Source organism: Eurosta solidaginis, chromosome 4 (assembly GCF_040869045.1).
Source record: "Eurosta solidaginis isolate ZX-2024a chromosome 4, ASM4086904v1, whole genome shotgun sequence".
Lineage (NCBI taxonomy): Eukaryota > Metazoa > Arthropoda > Insecta > Diptera > Tephritidae > Eurosta > Eurosta solidaginis.
This window is the reverse complement of record NC_090322.1, coordinates 85,921,585-85,945,206: the sequence shown is the minus strand read 5'-3', so window position 1 is coordinate 85,945,206 and position 23,622 is coordinate 85,921,585. Positions and strand designations below refer to the sequence as shown.

The 23,622-nt window shown below is 40.3% G+C and overlaps 1 protein-coding gene and 1 long non-coding RNA gene across 4 annotated transcripts in view; one reads left to right on the top strand and one right to left on the bottom strand.

The window, feature by feature from the left end:
* Positions 1-2,837: 2,837 nt before the first annotated feature.
* LOC137248043 (uncharacterized) lies at positions 2,838-9,184 on the bottom strand. The gene is made up of 4 exons (XR_010952022.1): positions 8,692-9,184; positions 8,389-8,619; positions 3,296-3,476; positions 2,838-3,225 (listed from the first exon to the last, which is right to left on the bottom strand). It is a non-coding gene; the product is annotated as an uncharacterized lncRNA (long non-coding RNA).
* A 7,104-nt stretch (positions 9,185-16,288) lies between these two features.
* The window catches only part of Dbp80 (putative ATP-dependent RNA helicase Dbp80), a 493,971-nt gene continuing 486,637 nt past the window's right edge, over positions 16,289-23,622 (top strand). For all 3 annotated transcript variants that reach the window (XM_067782226.1, XM_067782225.1, XM_067782227.1), the window contains exons 1-2: positions 16,289-16,445; positions 16,495-16,559. In XM_067782226.1, the coding sequence (XP_067638327.1) occupies positions 16,398-16,445; positions 16,495-16,559 (113 nt within the window). In that variant the 5' untranslated portion in view covers positions 16,289-16,397. The remainder of the gene's footprint in view (positions 16,446-16,494; positions 16,560-23,622) is intronic.

The following is a 23,622-nucleotide window of genomic DNA, read 5'->3' as shown; positions in this document are numbered from 1 at the left end:
TCCACTCCATCGCTATATTTACTGTCTTTGATGTAAATATTGTTTCCCGAATGTTGTAAGATAAAAAATATAATATAATTTTATGTATGACTTAGCAGTGCTAATCAAGAGTTTGCAAAAAATGGAAGTTGTCTCATGTTGTTGTTGTTGTTGTAGCGATTAGTTACTCCCCGAAGGTTTTGGGGAGTGTTATCGATGTGATGGTCCTTTGTCGGATACAGATCCGATACGCTCCGGTAACACAGCACCATTAAGGTGCTGGCCCGACCATCTCGGGAACGATTTATATGGCCACATTAAACCTTCAGGCCATCCCTCCCTCCCCACCCCCAAGTTCCAGGAGGAGCTTGGGGTCGCCAGAGCCTCGTCTGTTAGTGAAACGGGATTCGCCGCTCGAAGGTGAGGTTGACAATTGGGTTGGAGAAGCTATATATTGCGCTACACAACCCCTTGTCTCATCGTCCCCAACGGTCATTCCTACAGTTATCTACCAAAATATCGGACAATACTTTCGCCGCTACAACGTGAAGGAAGGACGAAGGATAAATAATAAAGTCCCTTCTACATGTTCGCTTTTTTTAAGTGAAACCGTTGGAGCGAAAGGTCAATACTTCGCACGGAACAGCTGCAGCACACAAACGGATATGCGTGATGTACCACGAATAAGCCATGAAACCCAGACGCAGTAACCTCCCCTAGTTTCAGGGCCACCATTAGTTTACAAAGAGCGAAAATATGCTATACAAGTATACGCAAAACGGCCCTTATCAGGGCCACCACTAGTCAACAAAGAGAAAAAAATGCTAAACAATTATACCTACGAAAAGCTGCCCTTATCAGGGCCACAAACAGTTTGCGAAGAGAAAATATTGATAGACAATTATGTTTTACATGCTATAGATTTACTTTTGGATTATCTATATCATCCATATGATGACAAGAAAAAAACTGGAGTATAACCGATACTGGAGTTGAAAACGGAAATATTCCAAGCCAAACTTTTACCGTAGCAGGTACCGATACCAGATCCAACCTAAAGCCGAAATTGCTACAAAAGCCTCCTGGCTAGAGCCAGAAGGAAACCCCGGAACCGTAATTGAAGTCAGTACTACAACCGAACTAGTATCCAACACAACCGTGCTTTTTTAATTAAAAAAGATTACATCTAAAGACATGGAGTACATATTCTTCAAAGAAATCTGCACCTCAAATACCGACATGACGAGTTTACGTTAAACGTGATTATGTATATATGTATCTTCGATATTTATTAGGTTACTAATATTAAAAAATTTTCAACATCTCTTGGAGACAGTAGCGTTAGCACTCATACATACATGTATTGAAAATAAGATCCACTACAAAAACATTTAGCAATAGCATTTCCCAATATAATATTAATACTACAAAATAACGACCTTAGGCAGATAAAGTAGGAACAATATAATTCCTACAAAGTTGTATCTCACTTTACATTAAACTGCTTTGGAATATAAATAAATAAACTAAAAGATGCATACAATACAAAACGGTCCCTTATTTATATATCATAAACAAAATTAATGTTGCGACCATTGGATATTTTTCAAATCAATTGGTTCTAGCACCATCTCCCATAATGGAGACATTTCACGTAAACGTTCGACATGTTTGATGCAGGTATCTGTAATATAATCAACCTCTTCAATGGTGGTATAACAACCAATGCCAAATCTATAAAAATTTAACAATAAATTACTTTCAAATTAACTAAACAATTCAGTACGGTAAACTCGTATACCTTATTGAACTATGTGCCAAATCCTCATCAGTTCCAATCGCACGTAGGTTCCAGTGATGCAGAAGTACATGCTGAGGCACTAGACAACGCCACATCTTTTAAGGCCATAAGTAATGATAAATTTAATAAGCCACTATACCTTTGCTCTGGATCACCATTACATACATATACCATGTGATAATCTTGAAGTGATGCGATCATATAAACGTTTCGACAGAAAATCTATAAATTTCTTATCATATTCCATTTCTTTGAGTGCAAGATAACATGCATCACCAAATCCAATAACAATAATCCGAAGGCGGAAAAGAAAAATTTTAGCTCGTTCAAAAGATATTCCCAAAAAACCGAAAAATGACCCCGGAGTGCTTCGAGACCGTGGTGGGATCCACAGTCTTTTTGCGCTGGCGGCCTTCGGCCGCGCTTATAAAAAATTAATCTGGGTGGGTCCAACACCGGTTTGGAGACCAAAACTATATCTGCGCAAATCACTTATGCCCACAATTTTTTTTGTGGGTACGAATATCATCAACATTACAACGCGCACATGAAAATTTTCAATTGAAAATTTTCAACTTCTTTTGCAAATATCTCTTGTCCAACACAAAATATTTTACTTCCGCCTTCTGATTATTGTTGTCGAGGTAAATGCGCGTCTTTTAACACCTCTCTCGATATTTATGGACGCATATTATCTGTCGTATAGAATTACCAAGAGTTGATGCGCTGGAAACGTTGAAGAAGTGATTCAGCCGCTATATTTAAATAAATAATAACAATAAATTAAATATACATCATTTAAAAATCAGCTAATTACCTTTATTTTCCATTAAAAATGCCTTTTTCCTCCAGCTTCATCAGAAAACCAGCTTTTTTCTTTTTTTGTTTTGGCTTTGTTGACGAAAATTACATGTGACATTTTTCTCCTTCCATCACTTTTGACAGAAGAAACTTAAAGAACGATTGACAGTTTATGTACAATCGGCAACAACAAAATATACGGGAGGGTTGCATTTTCGCTAATTCTTCTACCTGGTAATTGTACCATGGGTTCGCCTTTATCAGTATTAGAATCAGAATGGCCTTGGCCATCTTCACCGTGTTGCAAAGTAGGCGACATAAGTTGGTGTTGATGTTTGCGCATATTGTGGATATGTTGGTGGTTCACTAGTCATTAATTGTTTAGAAGTTTCAACTTGTTGCGATTGTTGTTGTTGTTGCTGGCTGATGATGTGGTGTTAACGTTTGTTGTACAATTTATTTGGGTGATTGCACATATTGTTGGTGTTGTTATGGTGCTGGAAAACCTTCCGATATTGAAAGTCCTTGATTAGTGTAATCCCCACGTAATGAACTACTCCTGTGAACGCGTCCGCGGTAACTATTACATCTGAAGGCGCTTAAGTTACAGGCATAGCTGACATCGCTTATATAACAGGTTGACTCTAAAGTAAAAACCAAAACAAAATATTAGAATCCGTGTTTATGAATAACATATTTAAAATAAGCTCTTACAACAACGTGATCGGTGGCTACATCCCCGTGAAAGTAGTGTGGTGTTCCTCCTTGTATAAACGTAGGCACTGGATGTGCTCAACCGTGCAGTTTTCTTCTAATTTGAGCAAATGTATGTTATTACAGCCACAGCTGGAATATTTGGGACATTTCTATCCTCACATCGTCAAAATCAAATTACCTAGAATGAAAAAGAAACTCATATCAGTAAGAATAGATTAAAAGTTTTTAATATAAGCCGAAAAGTGTTCCATAAATAGGGCTCCACACATAGCTCTTTTCTGAGAGACAAGAGGAACAAGAGAAATTTCAGATAACTATAATCAGGACCTGGTAAAGTAACTTCAAATGAACCTCCACCATGCCTATGCATCTTCCGTTGGCAGGGGTACCCAAAGATACTTTGCTGTTGCATTCATAGATAACATAAAATTATAACAAGGGACAATTGATTTATGTTACGAAGTAAATTAATTAGACGTGCTACAATAACAAATAAATACAGATGACTGTTTAATCTATTGTGCGAAGTTCTTGAATGGATGTTCAAATTAAAAAGGACAAATTAATGCTAAAATTGCTTTCCCCGACTAACCCGGGAACGAATTAATATGGCTACGCCTATCCTTCTTTAGCAGCAGTGCCGTGCACCAGTTCTGTTTTGGACAGGAAAATAAACGTTTGGTTTTCTCCAAGTTGATCATAGGATACAGAATATACTCGTTTGCTACATCTTATTTTCCCCTGAAAAGTGCATTTGTTGCACCCTGCTGTCTGGCCACTCACCCAACAACACCAGGCACGACGGAAATTGTCTTTTTTTATTGGACGTTGTGGTAGCGCACTAACCTCAAGTGGCCCAATGAAACAAGGTTAATCCTGTTCATGTGTCCGCACCCCGTGGGACCGCCGTTAGGCATAACGTTACGGGGGGAAAGGCGATTTAGTCGCCACTACTTCGTATGCGCATTTCTCTGCGCTCCCTTTCGGCATGCATCAATATCGTCATTACTATAAAGGCCATCTTGCTCACAGCAATCCAACAATCTATTTGTCCGCTAATTCGTGGAACTAAATTCCTAATGGAAGGTTCCTCTCCAAAAACTCTGTTTACAGACAGTCTTTCGCCGTGAAAACGAGGGCAGTGAAACATTACATGTTCTGCGCTTTCCAATTCGGATGGACAGCTTGGACAGAAAGTATGCTCCTCTACCCCACCTTGAAGCCACCGTGCCCGCTCAATATCTGTGTGAGATGGTAATTTAGTTCGCCTTGTTTTTGCTTGTACCATTATGCTATATTCCGGACTAGCATGAAGGTCCAGCGCTCTTTTCTCGAATCTTCCCACCGTTCTTGCCACCTAACTATTGTTCGTGACCTTGCGCTTTTCTTAGCATCTTCAGATGGTCGGCTGAATCCAATGCCATACAGATCGGCCATTTCACCTGAGAGTAGATCTACTGGGATTTTCCTGGATAAAAAATGGATCGCGTCGTGGGAACAGCACATGCTATTCGTATAGCAGTAATGCGGTAGGCTGCTAGTATATCTTTTTGGTGGACCATTTTAGATCTGTGCCATACTGGTGCTGCATATAATATTATAGAGCTGGTTACGTTGGATAATAGCTGACGGGTAGCTTCGCTTATTCGCGTTAGGGTTCCACTAACTCTAGAAACTTTCTCCCTAAAAGTTAGTTTTGAGTCAATGATTACTTCCTAGATATTTCAAGGAGGGCTTTGAATTTATTTGATAATCTCCTATCTCCACAGTCCGCTTTGAGCTCATCAGAACCACTTCTGTCTTATTGCTAGCCATCTCCAGCCCCGTGTTCAACCATTCCTTTATTCTTCCCACGGCGTCATTACATAATGCTTGGAGCAGATCAAGTTTCTTCGCCACTGCTACTACGACAATATCATCTGCATAGCCGACAATTTCCGTGCCTCCGGGAAGGTCGATTTGTAGCACCCCGCCATACATCGCATTCCAAAGAGTTGGACCTAGAACAGATCCCTGAGGGACACCGCCCATGGTGTTGTGCTTTCTTAGTCCCTCATCTGTATCAAAAGGGAGTACTTTTTCGCTTAGAAAGCTACAAATTATTCGGAGCAGGTACGGAACTTGTCTTGGGACACCCAAAGTGCACTCACGCTTCTCATGGCTCCAGTGGGTTAGCGGCTTCCTAGAACTTAAGCCACTTGCTGCTTCTAGATCTGACAGCTGTCAGCTGGAGTCTTAGCCCGGCAAGCGCAGGGCACGGGCACAGAACGTAATCGATCGTTTCCTCCTCCAACCCGCACTTCCAACATCTGATATCACTGACCAAGCCTAATTTAAAGGCATGTGACGCCAGAAGGCAGTGTCCAGTAAGAATACTCGTCATGAGTCTAGTCTACAGTTTAATGATAATGAAAATATAAGAATCAGTGTTTATGAATAACATATTTTAATTAATCTCTTACAACAACCTGATCGGTGGCTACATCGCCATGTAGGTAGTGTGATGTTCCACCTTGTATAAACGTAGGTACTGTATGTGCTCAACCGTGCAAATTGACTTTAGCAGTAACATTATTTACATAAACATAGCTTGGTATTTGTGCAGGCCGCAATATAGCATACATTGGTCCAGTTCGGTGTACACCAGCCACTGGTACAAACACTTTTGAATGCATAGCTTTCATATGTCCAGCAGTGCTCCGGTTGTGCCAATACGTAATGGGCTGCTCGGTCTCTTGGTACGGCTGTATAGGTATAGGCGGGTGCAATGTATTACTAGTCTGCTCAAGATCGTACGGTACATAGGTGGCTCGAAGACGCCAGAGGGGATTGGGGCCAGAGTTTTCGGACCCAGAGCCAAATTATCAGTACCTCCAAAAGCACATCCGAGCATTTTCCAAGCGGAAGTATTCGCCATAAGTTAGTGCGCTAAGCTGAACCTTCAGCGCTGATACCCCAATGAAACAATTGCCATACTCAGTCAGACAGTCAGTCCCCACTAAAGGCATTTGCGGCGTTCGAAATAAAGTCAGCACTGGTCCTTCAGTGCGTAGAAAAGCTGAATCAATAGGAGCACACAACGTAGTACTGTTGCACTGGGTCCTAGGCCACAGGGGAGTGGAGGGTAATGAGCAGGCGGACTCTCCCCCAGCGGGTAAGGGGGTCAGAATATACCCGCGGTAGGTATACCTATCGTAAAAGGCGACTAAAATACCAGATTCAAGGGGTATGTAGCGCAACCCTTCAGGTTGCCAGCGCAATGTATAGCTTCTCCGAACCCAATTGTCAACCTCACCTATCCGCGGCGAATCCTGTTTCACTAACAGACGCGGCTCTGGCGACCCCAAGCTCCTCATGGAACTTGGGGGTGGGAGAGAGGGGATGGCCTGAAGGTTTAATGTGGCCACATAAATCGTTCCCGAGATGGTCGGGCTAGCACCTTAATGGTGCTGTGGTACCAGAGCGTACCGGATCTGTTTCCGGCAAAGGACCATCACATCGATAACACTCCCCAAAGCCTTCGGGGAGCAACCTTATCGCTACAACAACAACAACAACAGCAGGCGGACTCAATGTTTAATTTGTTGCGTCTCTCCCACAAATTGTCAACCTCCCAGCAGATCCTCGCAGCGGGTCTGCGCCATACTCTCCTCTTCCGGGAAGGTATCGACCCCAATCCGGGTCTTTCTCCTGGCCCCAGTACTGAGAAATGGGTTTGCTGCGTTTGCCGGAAAAGAATCTTTTTATGCCGGTGATTCCTGTTCTCAAAGAACAAAACTAGCAGAGGAGGAACGCACTCTCCCTAGGGAAACGCGAGTAGTCACTCTCAACTTCGATCTGGATACCGTAACAGGTTAAACTCTTAACTATCCAGAATCAACCCCGACATACAAAACATTGTCCTGCTTGTAATGTGTCCCCACATGGCACCAACCATCTCTTTAACTGTATTGTGGAACAAACGCCTCTAACACTCCTCTTATTATAGTCCACCCCTGTTGAAACAGAAAGTTTCTTTGGACTCCAGTTAGAGGACATTGATGACAATTTGTGATCGGTCGCAGGCGGACAACACGGAAAGAGAGGCAGCAACTGCATGACCCATCGATCGCGCGCCGTTCCTGCCAGTTGGCCCACAGGGGCATTTATTAGCAGAAGGGAGTGAAAAGAGAGAACATTGGCGCAATATGCCAGGCCTGAGTCAATCTAACTTACTGGTAGGGGGTTACAGCACAACTCGATATAGGGCATTAATAGGCCTCTCAAAAAGATAACCTAAGAACCCTAACGGCTATTCTTACTAGACACTGTAGACTGAACAGTCACATGCAAAAGCTGGGTATAATATCGAACAACACATACCGATTTTGTGATGGATCAGCGGATGGTGGACCATATCCTTCTAGATTGCGGAGCAATTTCAAGACGTAGAGCTAAGTTTATGGGCTCACCATGGCCAGAGCATTCCCACATTTAATCCCTCAAGCCAAGAACACTGCTGGGGTTCATCAAGGAATTCGGCTAGGATGAGGTGCTGTGAAGGAGATGTGCAAGTCACTGTGCAATCCTCAATAAATTATCTATCTATCTACGTTCCGGTCTTTAGTTCTTAGTCTGATTAATTATTAAATTTTTAGACTAATAAATAAATAAATAAATAAACAAGCACCATTGTGGTACTAGCCCCACCATCTCGGGAACTATTGATATGACTACATTAAACCTTCTAGGGATTGAATATTAATAATGACCATGGAATGCTCGATATATAACTTTGTTTGTGTTGATGTCCTCTCTTAACGCAATGTAATGACAACTGCGATGCAGGGAAAATGACAAAAATCTTGCAAATCTGCTGATAATAACTAATTAATTCCTCCCCTTCTATGCATATATGTATTTTTCTCTCCAAACGCTAATTAAAAAAATTAATTGGTTTTCACATGAACTTCGAACTCTGTCGTATTTGCATTCTTCAGTTGATTATCAACAAAAGCATGACAAATTATCACTAAAAAATTCATACATGTATAAATAAATAAATAAATAAATGTTGCTTATATATTTAATATGGTAGCTAATTTACTTACCCTTTCTGGCGCGATGATTCCTGGACAATCGGGCCTGAGTAGACGCGATTTTTTTTTGCCTTAAGAGAGCGTGCTTAACGCGAACCATATCATGTTATGACACACCTTTGGTGATGCAAAAATCAAAGACATTTCTGCTTCTAATACTTCTAGGATAGCAGCAGCAGCTCCGGGTGGCGCCACATAAATAACAGTTGCATGCCGATCAGTTGCCTTTTTTGCTCCGGGTACCTATACAATTTTAATTCACATTACATTATCTACTATCGCAATTTTTAATCAATACAGATCAATATAAATTACCGAAGCAAATACTGGCAAACCAAGATGCGTAGTTCCACCCTTTTTTAGGGAAATACATCCAACCAGTTTGGTACCGTATTCCAAAGCATTTTGCTTGTAAAGTACCTTGTATCCTTGGCAAATGACACGTGGATCGGCATTTAATTGATTTTGGCATATTTTGAGCTGATTCGCAACCCGGCGGATATGCTATCTATTAGAATAATATAACATTATTTTTATTATTTAAAAATGCACATACGTATGAATGAAAATCAGAAAGTAAATAATGTTGTTGTTGTTGTAGCGATAAGGACACTCCCCGTTATCGACTTTGTTGGTCCTTTGTCGGATGCAGATCGGGTACGTTCCGGGAACCATTAAGGTACTAGGCCGACCATATCGGGAGCGATTTAGTATGACATGAAACCTTGTAGGCCATCCCGTCGATTCTATACAACTTAATATGGTAACGATTTAAAAGACGGTGCACCACCAAATTTTTATCAAAAATTATCAAACGTGGAATCAAAAGACGCGCCTCGAGCTCAGTTTTTATTATTATTTGATATTTTTAAATTAGGTGGTGCACGGTCTTGTAAAACGATACCCTTAATATTATTTTGGGCGAAGGCCGCCAACGCAAAAAGATGGTATCTGCAGGAAAATTTTTAATTTCCGTCACATGTCACAACTAAAATTAACTTAATGTTATTTTGGGCGAAGGCCTCCAACGCAAAAAGGTGTTCTCTGCAACAAAATTTTTAATTTCCGTCACATGTCACAACTAAAAGCACAATATATTTTTCGTTATAAACAAAGATATTTTTTCTGCGTTTCAATGTTTTCCGGAATAATTAATGAACTGTCATTTCGATGACAGCATGAAACGTCGATGTGTTAGTGGAGAGCGAAAAAAGCTTTGAATGTGTGGGTGAACTGGTTACCTCCGTCTTGTAGGGTTGCAATCTATTATACCGTATTATGAAATAAATTCTAGCGAGTGAAACCCGATCGTTACCGTTTATCGTGGTATTGCCATACGCTAACTATCGCATCAGATGTTCAGTTTTCTACGCTAGCTATCGTTGATAAATTTTTGCACGATAAGCGAGCCATGGTGGCTATTTAAATAAAAATAAATATAAAATTATTACAAAATCCAAAAGAATCAAACTAAAGCCTCATCCCAACACTCTGTTGCAACACCCTTGGTAAGAAACCTTAAAGTGGCACAAATCTTCAAAATATTTGGGACGGACGACTAATTTTACGGGCGCGCAAACTGCCTTCTACCTCTGTTAAGACATACTTTTAAATCTATTTTTTATTAAATTTTTCCTTACTTTTAGTATGTAAAGTACTTACAGTGTAGAGTTCATGTCAATAAGATTGGAAGCATCTCCCAATTTTCTTCTTTCTATGGCCTCTATGCGAGTTTCGTCAATTTGTTCATTTGAGATTATATAAAAGGCCACATAGGTTCCAGAAAATATTTTATTATTACAGCTTTTAAAAACTCTTGCCACTTTTATGTACAACACAATTAAATGGGTTGAATTTTATATAAGGTGGCACGATTTTCAAACTTTTTTTGATTTGTAGGGGTAGAGGGAGTCCTGAAAATCGCCAAAATGGAATCTGCAGCTCTAGGAAACTATTAGTTTATGAAAAAAAGCTTTTAAAGATGCAAATTTCACCGAACAAAGTTAATGCAATTAGACCGATTTATTTAGAATTATGCACTTGAAATAACACGTTTTAATTCAATAAATAACGAAATTCAAAACTAAAACAATACACCGCCGCCAACGAGTTCGTTTGTTGATTTTATAATAGCATTGTCATCTGCAACCGAAACGAATATGGCAGAGCGCGTGTATTTTGAAATAGGAGACTGCTCGTTTATGTGTTAAGGGGCTGCCAGTCCTAAAGGTAGGAAAATTATGGAAAACTACATTGAAATTGAACTGTTATAGATAGAATATTGGATCAAATTGTGAATGGTGCCAAACGAGCCAAATCTGGTTTCGGGGTCATTTGTGTACCGATAAACACCGATTTTTTCATTGAAGGGTTAATGATGGAACTTTCAATCAAATTGTCGTTTAATCTACAAGAAGATATCTCGTAGCGCCTGAACCGTTAATGATAGAACCTTGAATCAACTTGTGGATTGATCTACACGTGCATACCGATATGCAAAAACAAAATCGATTCCATCTTCCTTGGTTCAAGAGATATGCACACTAATCGGTTTTTAATCAGCACTGATCGATTTAACATTATTTTTTCGTTAATTCGGGCAAGTCAGATTATATTAATATACTAAATATCAAAAGTAGAGTAATTTGTGTGCTTATAAGATTGTAAATGTGCGGGAACAATATGTAACAGACAAACCAGTTTTTCGCTGATAACTCTTAAACGAGTGAAGAAAGTTAACTTCCGCTTTCGGATTCTTTTTCTAGACGTAAATACGCGGTAGAAATTGAACCGTTATGGATAGAACATTGGGTAAAATTGTGAATGGTGCTGTACTGGGATGGCGTGAAGCTTTCCATCTAAACTTGGCATTAGATGCGTCAATCTACAAGGATCCGAGGAAACCCTTTTCTTTTCTAAAGTTAAAGTTTATGAGATTTTCCTACCAGATATCTGCTTTCAGTACTAATCAAATTAGTGCACTTAGTCATGAGCCAAAAAATTTTGTCTAAATGTGTACTTAGTCAAGTACAGACAAATGAGTGGTTGGCACATAAAATAGAAAATACATACGAGTGCCCCGTAACACCAATTTCTTCATGTTGGAGTACTCTAACAATGCTCCTTTGCAATGCGTTTGCGGACCACCATCAGCCGATCATTGCTCGTTTTTTAACGACAGTAATCACGACACGATGACGATCGAACAGAGTTGCCAAAAGTAAAATATTTCATACAAATAACTAATAATAAAATTTTACTTTGGCAACTCTGAAATGCAACAGCGCACTGGTTTTATGTATACATATTATATTAGTTTCTTTATTCACGTATGCGTATGCGTATTATATTAGTTTCTTTATTCACGCAAATGCTAAATAACATAAGAATATTCGTAGTTTAAAATATAAAAGTTGTATTGCCCCTCTTCATTTACTTTCATTTTAAATTAAATTCACTTCGATAATTCTTTCCGACACAATTCCTCTTTAGTACTTCGGCATATGATCCTCTGTGGGTGCTCCATGGAGTACTACAGTGAAAGTACTTTGGAAAGTAATCTCACGTATGTACTCTATGGAATACTCACAACCAAAGCGAGAGTGGGATCTCCTACTCCTCTCCTAGGACATCGCAATGTTAATTGGAGCACATTTTTTGTATGAATACAGATTAGATTTGGAGCAGTCCTATACTCCCAAAGGTGTATTCCTTACATTATTTATAGAGTACTCGCGTTTTTTGAAGGGTGATATCATAGTCGCTTTAACTCAGTAGCACTTTGATTTCGTTTGTAATACACTGTATACTTCGTTTATCATCGGCTTTACTTTGGCGCTGTATTCAGTTTAGTTTCGTGTACATCGTTGTGTTGCTAGCGTCAGAAGGCTGATATGACTTTATACATTTTATTGCACTATTAGTCTTACTTATTCCAATTAGTGTTTTCGTATAACACAGTTGACTTTCTTGCTCAATAAGTAAATTGAGTACTGAACTGCTTCGTGGCTTATGAGCGGTTATTCATTTTACGAAGCATGACTATGTAAATGGGTGTTAGTGGATATAAGTGCTTGATATTCTTTGTTTGCATACGCACTAATACTTATTTTTTGGTTAGTCCAATAATAACCTTAAAAGATGGATAACTGCAGCTCACTGTTTCTCACTTCATGCCCAAAAAACATAAAATTTGGAATAAAAAATAACGTAATTTTTTATTCCAAGTTTTCGCCTGCGGCGCTTTTCTTTTCTAAAGTTAAATTTGTGAGGTTCCCTATTTTATGTCCAAAAAATGCGACGTTTTCTTTAATAAGCTGTAAATTCCAGATGTTTTCGATTTCAAATTAAAAAAAATTTTAAAGCTAACAAATGGTTAACAGAATGAAATAAATAAGCATGAGGCCTGATAATTATGACAGGATTTTGTGCCTTTGAAAATGACATAGAGGAAGAATTGAAATATGCTTTGGTTACTTCAAAGCGATGTTTTATTGCTTTTTTGTGGCAGTGCCAAAGCGAAGCAGCGCAGAAAAGGCACTTTTGTCAGCCTGTGTTAAGATCACAACAGAACGGCTTTGCAGTTATATTCGCTTTGATGCGCAAAATTGTGCTATAACAGATTAACTTTTCGTTACGTGTTAAAGTCGAAGCATTGCCAAAGTTGAAGTCATATGCGAAGCCAATGCCATGTCCGATCCGATCCGACAAAAATAGTTATATTGTACAAATCTGGCACTATCAAACACTCTTTGATAGGAAGAAACTCGCCAACAATGTAACGAATACTCATGTATCGTTCATATTTTTTCGTTTGTTTAATGCGAAAAAAGCGACAATCGTACCCACCAGTTTTTCGCGAATAACTTTAAAAACGTTAAAAAAAAATATAGTTTCCGCTAAGGGATTCTGAATCTTGACAAAAATACGCGTCTTTGGGTACCACTTTCGGCAAGCTTGAAGCGAATATCAGGTGCAAAACTTAAGTTGTAATATCATCAAATTTCGGAATTTAAAAGCTTTTTTCTCAAAAACTAAGAGTTTCCTAGAGTTGCGGATGATATTTTTGTGTTTTTCAGGACCACCAAAACCCCTCAAAAAAAAAAAAGTTGGAAAATCGTAGCATCTTATTCAAAATATTCCCCCGCTAGCAAGCGTTTATCGTCTGTCGTATGAAAATTCATAATAGGGTGTTAGTATTAGAATTTCATGCTGAAGGAAAATCGCCATTCATGATATTTGGATAGCAATAGCTCACAAATAACACACAGAAGATTGCGCATTAACGAGTTCAAAATTGCTTCGTTCTGCGCATATACGTCACACTTGACTGCTTGAGCGAATGAAAGAAAAAGAAAAAACAAGAGGTAAAGGAAAATGCCGAAAAATTGCCCATAAAAAACAGCTGATCTTTTGTTTACATGCGAAATGCGCAATCTTGTGTTTTTAATTTTTGGCAATAGCTATCACCATTGTGAATGATGACTAAGTGTGCCCCCAGCGGGTTAGGGGATCAGAATATACCCGCGGTAGGTATGCCTGTCGTAAGAGGCGAATAAAATACCAGATTTAAGGGGCTGTGTAGCGCAACCCTTTAGGTTGCCAGCGCAATATATAGCTTCTCCAAACCCAATTGTCAACCTCACCTATCCGCGGCGAAGCCTGTTTCACTAACAGACAAGGCTCTGGCGACCCCAAGCTTCTCATGGAACTTGGTGGTGGGGAGGGAGGGAATGGCATGAAGGTTTAATGTGGCCACATAAATCGTTCCCGAGATAGTCGGGCTAGCACCTTAATGGTGCTATGGTACAGGAGCGTACCGGATCTGTATCCGGAAAAGGACCATCACATCGATAACACTCCCCAAAGCCTTCGGGGAGCAACCTTATCGCTACAACAACAACAACAACATGACTAAGTGTGATATCTTCTGCATAAACGTCAAAATTCCAAAGTGACTGGATCACCTGATTTGTAAATGACTATCGCTATTTCATTCTGTATCTCTTTCTATCACCCGCTGAAGATAGGCGACGCCATATTGAACAGCCTGTCAAAGCGCTGAAAAGCAGCCATATTAAACAGCCTGTCAGGCAGTTGACAGCTAAGATAACACACTTTGTCATCATTCACAATGGTTATCACCATGATTCAATCACAAGAGGTTTGCTCGAAAGACACATTTTTTGACAATTGCAGCCATTTTGCTCCCAAATCGAATTGACAACCGTTAACTGTGTTGTTTCTTTGCGAATTTTCGAAAAATATTAGTAATAGAAATAGGAGGCAATCAGTTTACAAATACCCGATAAGTTCTTAACTGCATAATTCCTTAGAACATTTATTTTAATTTTATGATGAATTTATTAACTATGCCATGATCTATTAGTGTGGCTGAACATAGGTTTTATGAAAAGTACGGACACCAAGGTATCGTGCACTTTCGTAAACCTGTGAACATACGAAACCTAAACCAATTCAAAATTCATCGTTCAACGTCAAAACCTCGACTATTAAATCGATTCACGTAAAAATGTCATTAGTAAATAATGGAGATGCCATAACGAAATGTACTCATTGGGCATGTTAACTTATTCAGGTAAAAGTCTAGAACAGGACTGCTAATACGCGTCCAAAAATATCGAGATAGGTGACCTCGACAACAATAATCCTAAGGCGGAAAAGAAAAATTGTATCTCTGTCCCGAGATATGTGCAGTTGAAGTTGGCAATTTTCATGTGTTTGTTGTAATGTTTTTGTGCACTGAAAAAGATTTTGTGTACAAAGGGAATTTGCACGCATTTAATTTTGATCCGACCTCATTGGTGGACCGGCCAGGGTAATTTTTTATAAGCTCGGCTGAAGGCCGTCAACGAAACCCGGGGTAATTTTCGGTTTTTCGAAAATATCTTTTGAACGAGCTAGAATATTTATTTCCGCCCTCGAATTATTGTTATCGAGGTCAATACGCGTCTTTGACACTTCTCTCGATATTTTTGGGCGCGTATTAAAAGTCGACCTTCTGATCTATTAATTCCGTATGTTCGGAACATCCGTCTCCATTTAAGAGGAGAATCTGTTTATATTTGGAATATTATGTATATTCGGACCTCGTGAGGTAGTATCAAATGAACATATTCCGAATATTCTAAATTAACGGTTTGTCCGGAAAGCTTCCATGAATACTTAACGGAAAAGAGCTTTCCGAAATTTCAGAATAAAAAGGTGAATACTCCCTGTGTAGCGGCAGGACCGCACAAAAGCTTAACTCTTCTGTCAAAGTCAAGGTAGGAATATAAAGTTCTAAGACAATTAGCCATTTTCTTTTATTTTTGTTTTTGTCAGTTCATTGCGGCTGCTGAGTAGCGTATCACCCCATGTGGGCTGCCTGTTCAAAATCATGCTATCCCAAAATATTTTTCAAAAATTTCACAATTCAGGATTTGTCACAAAACCGCCCTATATTAGAGTTAAATTGAAGAACGCTTCATCTCAGAATGCTTTTCATTAACTCCCTCTTATAACAAAATGCATTGAACTTATGCTCATGTAGGGAGTTTTGGAAACAAATTTTGAGATAGTGCATTATTGAATAAAATTCTAACGTACGGCATTGTTCAAACAATTTCTGAAAGAATGATCAAACCAACATAACTTTATCAATTCACGAAATATTTCGTAGGAAATGAATTATTTTCCCAAAAAATTTTGGCATTTACAAATTTATTATCACTACTATTATCTACCAAAGATACTTGTCTACTACAATTTCACTGAAGGGGATTGAATTATTCCCCGTTTTCCTTACTTCGTAAAAGCAACCCGTCCAGATTTTTCAAGTTGGGAGTGTCAAAGATCTGTCATCATTGAAGAACAACCTCTATTAATTGAATCATGGGCTATCACTATGATATTTGTCATTCGTGTCGATGCAATCACAAATAGTGAAATATAGTTCCATCACTAAAACAACACTAAATTTCGAAGATAAAGGCTACGGCTCGCTGTTTTAAAATAACAAAATGTCTGATTGGGTCCAAAAAGCCGAAGATCAAGAAATTTCTAGACTGGTATAGAGATTGATAATGAATTCAACGATTGTTAACTGTTTTTATTTAGGTGAACATTCTGGATATCAAAAAAGATGACAATGAAAAGTCCGCTGAAAGCGCTGACACCGCAAGGTAAATGTACATCGATTCTATTTCACTTCCTCAAAAAAGTTGTATTTAAATAAGCAATAGACCTTTACCTTATTTTTTATAAGCGCGGCCGAAGGCCGCCACACCAGAAAGGTGTTTTGCGCAAAAATACTATGGATCCCACCACCGGTTTGGGAGGTACCCGCGGGTCATTTTTCGGTTTTTCGTTAATATCTTATGAACGAGTTAATATTTTGGTAATAGTCTAGTTGAGGGGTCGACTGCTAATACGCTACCAAAAATATCGAGGTGTCAAAAGACGCGAATTAATCTCGAGAACAATAATCCGATGGCGGAAAAGAAAAATTGTATCTATGTCCGGAAATATTTGCAGTTGAAGTTGGCGATTTTCATGTGGTTGTTGGTGTTGGTGCCCACAAAAAAAATTGTGCATCACATGGGCGATTGCCACGGGTATACCACACACCCGATTTGGCATGGCGTAGCCCAGGGTTATTTTTGGTAATAGTCTAGTTGAGGGGTCGACTGCTAATACGCGACCAAAAATATCGAGAGAGGTGTCAAACGACGCGTCTTGACATCAGTATTAATAATCCGAAGGCGGAAAATAAAAATATTGGTAATAGTCTAGTTGAGGGGTCGACTGCTAATACGCTACCAAAAATATCGAGGTGTCAAAAGACGCGATACGCCGGTATTTTTACTACCAAAAGCTTGATTTTTCTATTTAAAAAAATTATATTTAGGAAAGGTTTTGTCCACCTACAATTCCCGATGTGCGAACAGTAGCAATCCCGACCACCAGTCGCTACCACGCCTCCTGACCCTCACACCATATGCCAGCACAGAAGCTATATGACAGCGACTTCGAACTCATATGTACCTTCGTCGATGTCACTTTCCTAGAAGCTCTAGGTGTAGCTCCGAACACTTTCTAATAGATGTTTTTGTCGCGCTATGCTGCCGAGCTACACCAGAGAAAGACCTTGAAACGTTAGGGAGTGACTATTCGGATGTCATTGCGTAACTCATGGGTGAAAATCGTATAATCCTCAACGCATCTACATAATTAAAATTTTACAAGGACCCTGGATAAAATTTTTAAAATGCGGACCAAAATTTGAAGACGTTTGCGTTCACAACATTGATTTAAACGATATTTTAGAATGAAAATCGAAGGATTTTAAGTTGAAAGATGTTAACTGCTGTTTTCTGGCCTTATGATAAATGAGCTCATTATCGCTTCCCAAGGCAGTCGGTTCTATGTACCGGAGCGACTCGGGATTTTTCCCGACCAAGGACTGTCATTTCAGTGTGACCCCATTTAATTTGTTGCGTCTCTGCCACAAATTGTCATCCTCCCAGCAGCTCCTTGCAGCAGGACTGCTCCATATTCTCTTACTCCGGGAATGCATCGAATCCAATCCGGGTCCGTGTCCTGACCCCGGTCCTGAGAAATGGTTTTGCTGCACCTGCCGGAAAAGAATCTTTTTAGGACGGTCATACTCTGTTCAGTGTGTCCCGTGCAAGGGATGGTTGCATCGGACAGGTTGTTCTGGGCTTGATCCTAAAACCCGACGTCCACGTAACTTTTATAAATATTTTTTGGCTCCTTGCTGTTCACGCCCAAGGGCGTCCCGTAGTCTACGCCTAAGCGCCCCCCACTACCTTCCAGCAGCCCCGTTGCTCAGCAAGCCACAACAAGTACCCGCTGCTGCTCGCGCCCCACGGCGCCAACAACTCAAACAGCTGCTACCACTCATAACTACTACCCTCGTAGTAGAGTCGGTAGCAATGCTGAGCATCAGCCCCTGCCCCCTCTCCCCCTCCCTCTTTTCCGGCAGCAATCGTGTAGGTCAGGGAAACAGACTCTTAGTCCCTACCTCCGTTTGCACCGTTTGCCAGCACAGAATATATATGTTTGCGACATCCGCCCAATGCAGCTCCTGCCTTGGGTGGTGCCACTTTCCTAGATGTTCTGGTCTCCGCGACGGCAACCCCCCGACGGGTTTCATCGCGCCATGTTGCCAGGTCGCAAACCCAAATCATCCGGGTACCCCAATGCTTGCCCAAGGACGCCCAGTCCCAGCGCCACAACAGCAGTTGCGTCCTGACCTTACTCAACCCAGACGTAGTCACCCGTCACTTACTCCCAGAGTGGCGACGTCTCTCCCTATGCACTTCAGAATTCTGCAGTTAAACTGTAATGGACTAACTGGGAAGATCGCGGAGATAGTCGATTTCATGAAGCGGCACAACATCCGCATTGCTGCGATTCAAGAGACTAAACTCACAGCAAGATCTGCATTGCAGACCTGTTCTGAGTATAATGTCCACAGAAAAGATTGCGAAAGCGGAAATGGAGGCGGCCTCGCGTTTATCATACACCACTCTGTGAAATGTTATATTTTTGATCCTGGCATCGACCGCAGGGACAACGTCTTAGAACGTCAAGGCCTATCTGTCCGGTCAGGCGATGCAAACCTAGAAATCATCAACATCTACATCCCTCCTGCCACCTGTTGCCCCAGTGAATACCGCCCTAATATCAGAGCCTTACTCAGTGGCAACAATCGCATTATCTTAGGCGATTTCAATGCCCATCACGATCTATGGCACTCAAACTTGCGGGCGGACAGTAGGGGTGAGGTTGGCGGATCAAATAGAAGAAACGACGTTCTGCACAATGAACGGAGGCGCCCCCACACGTATGGTAGGAAACTGTCACAGTTCGCCAGATATCTCAATCGTGAGCGCAGAACTCGTAAACTGCGTCAACTGGCAGCCGATGGTAACATTGGCATCCGACCACCTGCCTATACTTATTTCGCTCGAGCGTACCGCCGACTTCATCGTCACCGAAAAACGCACTTCATAAACTTCAAAAAGGAAAGTGGGAAGAATATCAATTTTTTACAGACGCTGTTGTTGTTGTTGTTGTTGTTGTTGTTGTAGCAATGCTCGCCCCACCTAATAGCCGCTACCGATCACAAATTGTCATCAATATCCTCTAACGGGAGTCCAAGGAAACTTGCCGTTTCAACAGGGGTGGACCATAAGGAAAGGGGTGTTAGAGGCGTTGGTTCCACATTACAATTAAAGAGATGGTTGGTGTCATGTGGGGACACATTGCAAGCAGGGCATACATTTTGTATGTCGGGGTTGATTCTGGATAGGTAAGAGTTTAACCTGTTACAGTATCCAGAACGAAGTTGAGCAAGAGTGACACGCGTTTCCCTGGGGAGTATGCGTTCGTCTTCTGCGAGTTCTGGATATTTTTCTTCAAGTACTGGATTCACCGGGCAATTCCCGACATACAGACCCTCTTTGCTGCCCTCCCTATCCCGACTGATGCCCGCCAAGGGGAGCGTGCCTTCCGTAAGGTCATTTTATTTTTTATTTATTTTATTTATTACGGCCAAAAAAGCGTAATTCATTGTATAGTACAATTTACAAAATTCGTAATTGTTTCTTAAAACTATTTCATTAAAAAGAAGTGAGTAAATTCATTGTTTAACTAGTATTACATATTTAAATTTTTACAATATAGAAATATTTTTTCTTTAAACTTAACAACGTTTTCACAGTCGTTTATCTCTGCTGGTAGTTCATTATACATTTTATAGCCTACTTATCCTAAGGTCTTTTTTGCGAACTCGGTTCTTACTTTGGGCAGTCTTAAATTTCTGCTACTCCTAGTTCCATAGTTATGGATCTCATGATTATACTGTATTTAATCACTCAGATAATTTGGTAACATTCCCTGTGTTATGTAATGTATAAAGTTCAAAGAGTAATACCAGATTAATTGTTTAATACTAAGCCAATTTAACATAGGAAGCATAATACTTTTTGATGTTCTATAAGAGCATTTTAGTATCAAACGCATTGCTTTGTTTTGCTGTATTTGGAGCTTATTAATTAACGTATCATTTGTTACTAGTAGTATTGATGGGCAGTAAATAAAATGTGGTTCTACAATTGATCTATATACTAATATTTTTTGATGTTGGCTAATATGCTTACATGTTCGATACATAAATCCTATTTTCTGTGCAGTTTTCTTCTCTAAATGATTCATATGTTCGGTGAAACTTAGTTTCTCATCAATTATTACAACTAGGTACTTCATTTGATCTACTCTTTCAATTGCATTGGTGTTTATTTTCAGACTAGATTGAATTAAGTTATTATGGCTCTTGTTAAATATCATATACTTAGTTTTATCAATATTAAGTTTTAGCTTTCTACTGCACAGCCACTTAAATAAATTATTTAAGTCTTCTTATATTTTCATGACAGCGCAATCTACATTTTTGTCACTAATGCTAACTAATGCATCATCCCCAAAAAGACTTATTTTACAATTTCTCAAGCAAGTTTTTATATCATTGATGTAAATTATAAACAATATCGGAGCAAGTACTGAGCCTTGTGGCAGCCCAATGTTAACATCAACAACCAATGAAACTGCGTCTCCAATTACCGTCCTCTGCTTTCTGTTACTCAGGTAACTACGAAACCATTCCAAAGCTTTTACCTTGATCCCAATTTTATCCATTAACTTCAGCAATTCATTTCGATCGATTGTTTCAAACGCCCTCTTTAAGTCTAAGAAGCAAGATACTACTACCTTTTTATCAGCAACAGCCTTTTTCCACTCTGCAATTACCATGTTCAATGCTGTTTCGCAGGATTGGCCTTTCCTGAAGCCTGATTGCTCTGGTATGATTATATTATGATCGTCTAGGTATGCTACTAGTTGCTTTTTCACCACTGTTTCCATAATTTTTTCATCAATAGGTAGGGTATTAATCGGACGCAGCTCGTTGTTGTTGTAGCAGTGCTTCGCCCCACCTAACAGCTGCGACCGATCACAGATTGTCATCAATATCCTCTAACGGGAGTCCAAGGAAACTTGCTGTTTCAACAGGGGTGGACCATAAGGAAAGGGGTGTTAGAGGCGTTGGTTCCACATTACAATTAAAGAGATGGTTGGTGTCATGTGGGGACACATTGCAGGCGGGGCATACATTTTGATTCTGGATAGGTAAGAGTTTAACCTGTTACAGTATCCAGAACGAAGTTGAGCTAGATTGACACGCGTTTCCCTGGGGAGTATGCGTTCCTCTTCCGCGAGTTTTGGATACTTTTCTTTGAGTACTGGATTCACCGGGCAATTCCCGGCATAAAGGTCCGACGCCTGTTTGTGGAGTTCACCAAGGACCTGCTTGTGTTTTTTCTTTTTTTCTTTTGCTTTGTATGTAGTCATGAGCGTTTCTTTATCTTTTCCCCAGGTACTGCCAGCAAGGGATTTGAGGATTTTGTTACGGCTCTGAATTCTCGGAACAATTGCGGCTGCGTGCTCACCGAAATGTAGATCCTGATCAAACGTCACACCCAAGATTTTGGGGTGTAGGACAGTCGGTAGCGTAGAGCCAACGACGTGGATGTTCAAAATGGTCGACATTTGGGACGTCCATGTTGTAAATAAGGTCGCGGAAGATTTAGTCGGTGATAATGCCAATTTTCGCGAGGCGAAAAAACTGGAGAGATCAGGGAGGTAGCCGTTTATTTTATTGCATACCTCATCGATCTGTGGGCCTGGGCCTGTGGCCATTACTGTGCAGTCATCGGCGTAGGAAACGATTGTGACTCCTTCCGGTGGTGAAGGTAGCTTAGATATGTAGAAATTAGACAAAAGTGGGGATAGGACACCACCCTTGTTTCATTCTCCTTGGTTTTGATGTTTCGTTTCTAAATTGCACCGATGCCTGCCGACCACCCAGATAATTTGCGGTCCACCTTTTAAGACATGGGGGAAAGGTAGACCCTTCCAGGTCTTGCAGTAACGAGCCATGGTTGACCGTATCAAAAGCTTTTGATAGGTCTAGCGCTACGAGTACTGTTCTATGGTGGGGGTTTTGATTTAAACCGCAATTTATCTGGGTGCTAATGGCATTTAGCGCGGAGGTAGTGCTATGGAGTTTTCTGAAGCCATGCTGATGGGAGGCTAGCTGCAAATTTGCTTGGAAATAAGGGAGCAAAATGGCTTCGAGCGTCTTTGCCACTGGCGATAGGAAAGATATCGGACTATACGACTCTCCTATGTTAGCTGGTTTACCAGGCTTTAGTAGCGGGACCACCTTGGCCATTTTCCATTTCTCGGGTATGACAAAGGTGGAAAGAGACAGGTTGAAGACCTGCGCTAAATATTTGAAACCCTCTTCCCCAAGGCTTTTAAGTATCGGCATGTCTATGCCGTCTGGGTCCACTGCTTTGGATGGTTTAGCGCGACCAACCTCTTTAGCGGTGATGGTGATTGGTGACGCGCTGAATTTGTGTTTATGTGCGTGTCTGTTGGCCCTCCGTCTATCTTTGTCGACCGTAGAATGCATGGCAAATATCTATAGCGGCGGACGGACGTGTATTTTTAGAGTCATTAAAGAAAGCGAAAATTCTTAAGTTCTGCGCGTTAATAAGCACACAAAAGTGGTGTAAACAATAAAGTTACAGCAGGTGATGTACCAACATTCAAAAAATAAAGTGTTTTTGTATACAAATAAACATTAAAGTGAAATTTTCAATTGGTATTGTGCTAAAATATATTTTGCTTGTTCAGTTCGACATATAAGTTAAGCCTCACAGCAGGCGAGGCGATAAAAAATTAAAGTTGCGGTGAACTGTCCGTTCACCGAGTTAAAATAAACACGAGAAATATTTCAACGTTATAAAATTTATTCTGTGCTCTTGCACGATCCAAATTGAACTAACTCGAACAAAGTAATTTACCTAGCAGCTAAGTTCTTGTGTTAAAGTAATTATGCTATGCTAACCAATTATTGTATAAAAAATAGTTTACTTAACTAACACTAGATTTGCTGTTCAATCACAATTTCTGCAACTACACCAATCGTTGTCCCAATTAACTTCCGCTTATTCTGCGCGTGTGCTGCGTCAGCGAAACTTCAACACGCAACATAGCGCGGTCACATGCTCAGCAACGTGAGTAAATGGGTCAACCGCTGGATACTGCTGCTATAACTCCTCCCCCTTTAAAGATCTGCGTCCCGCAGATCGAAGC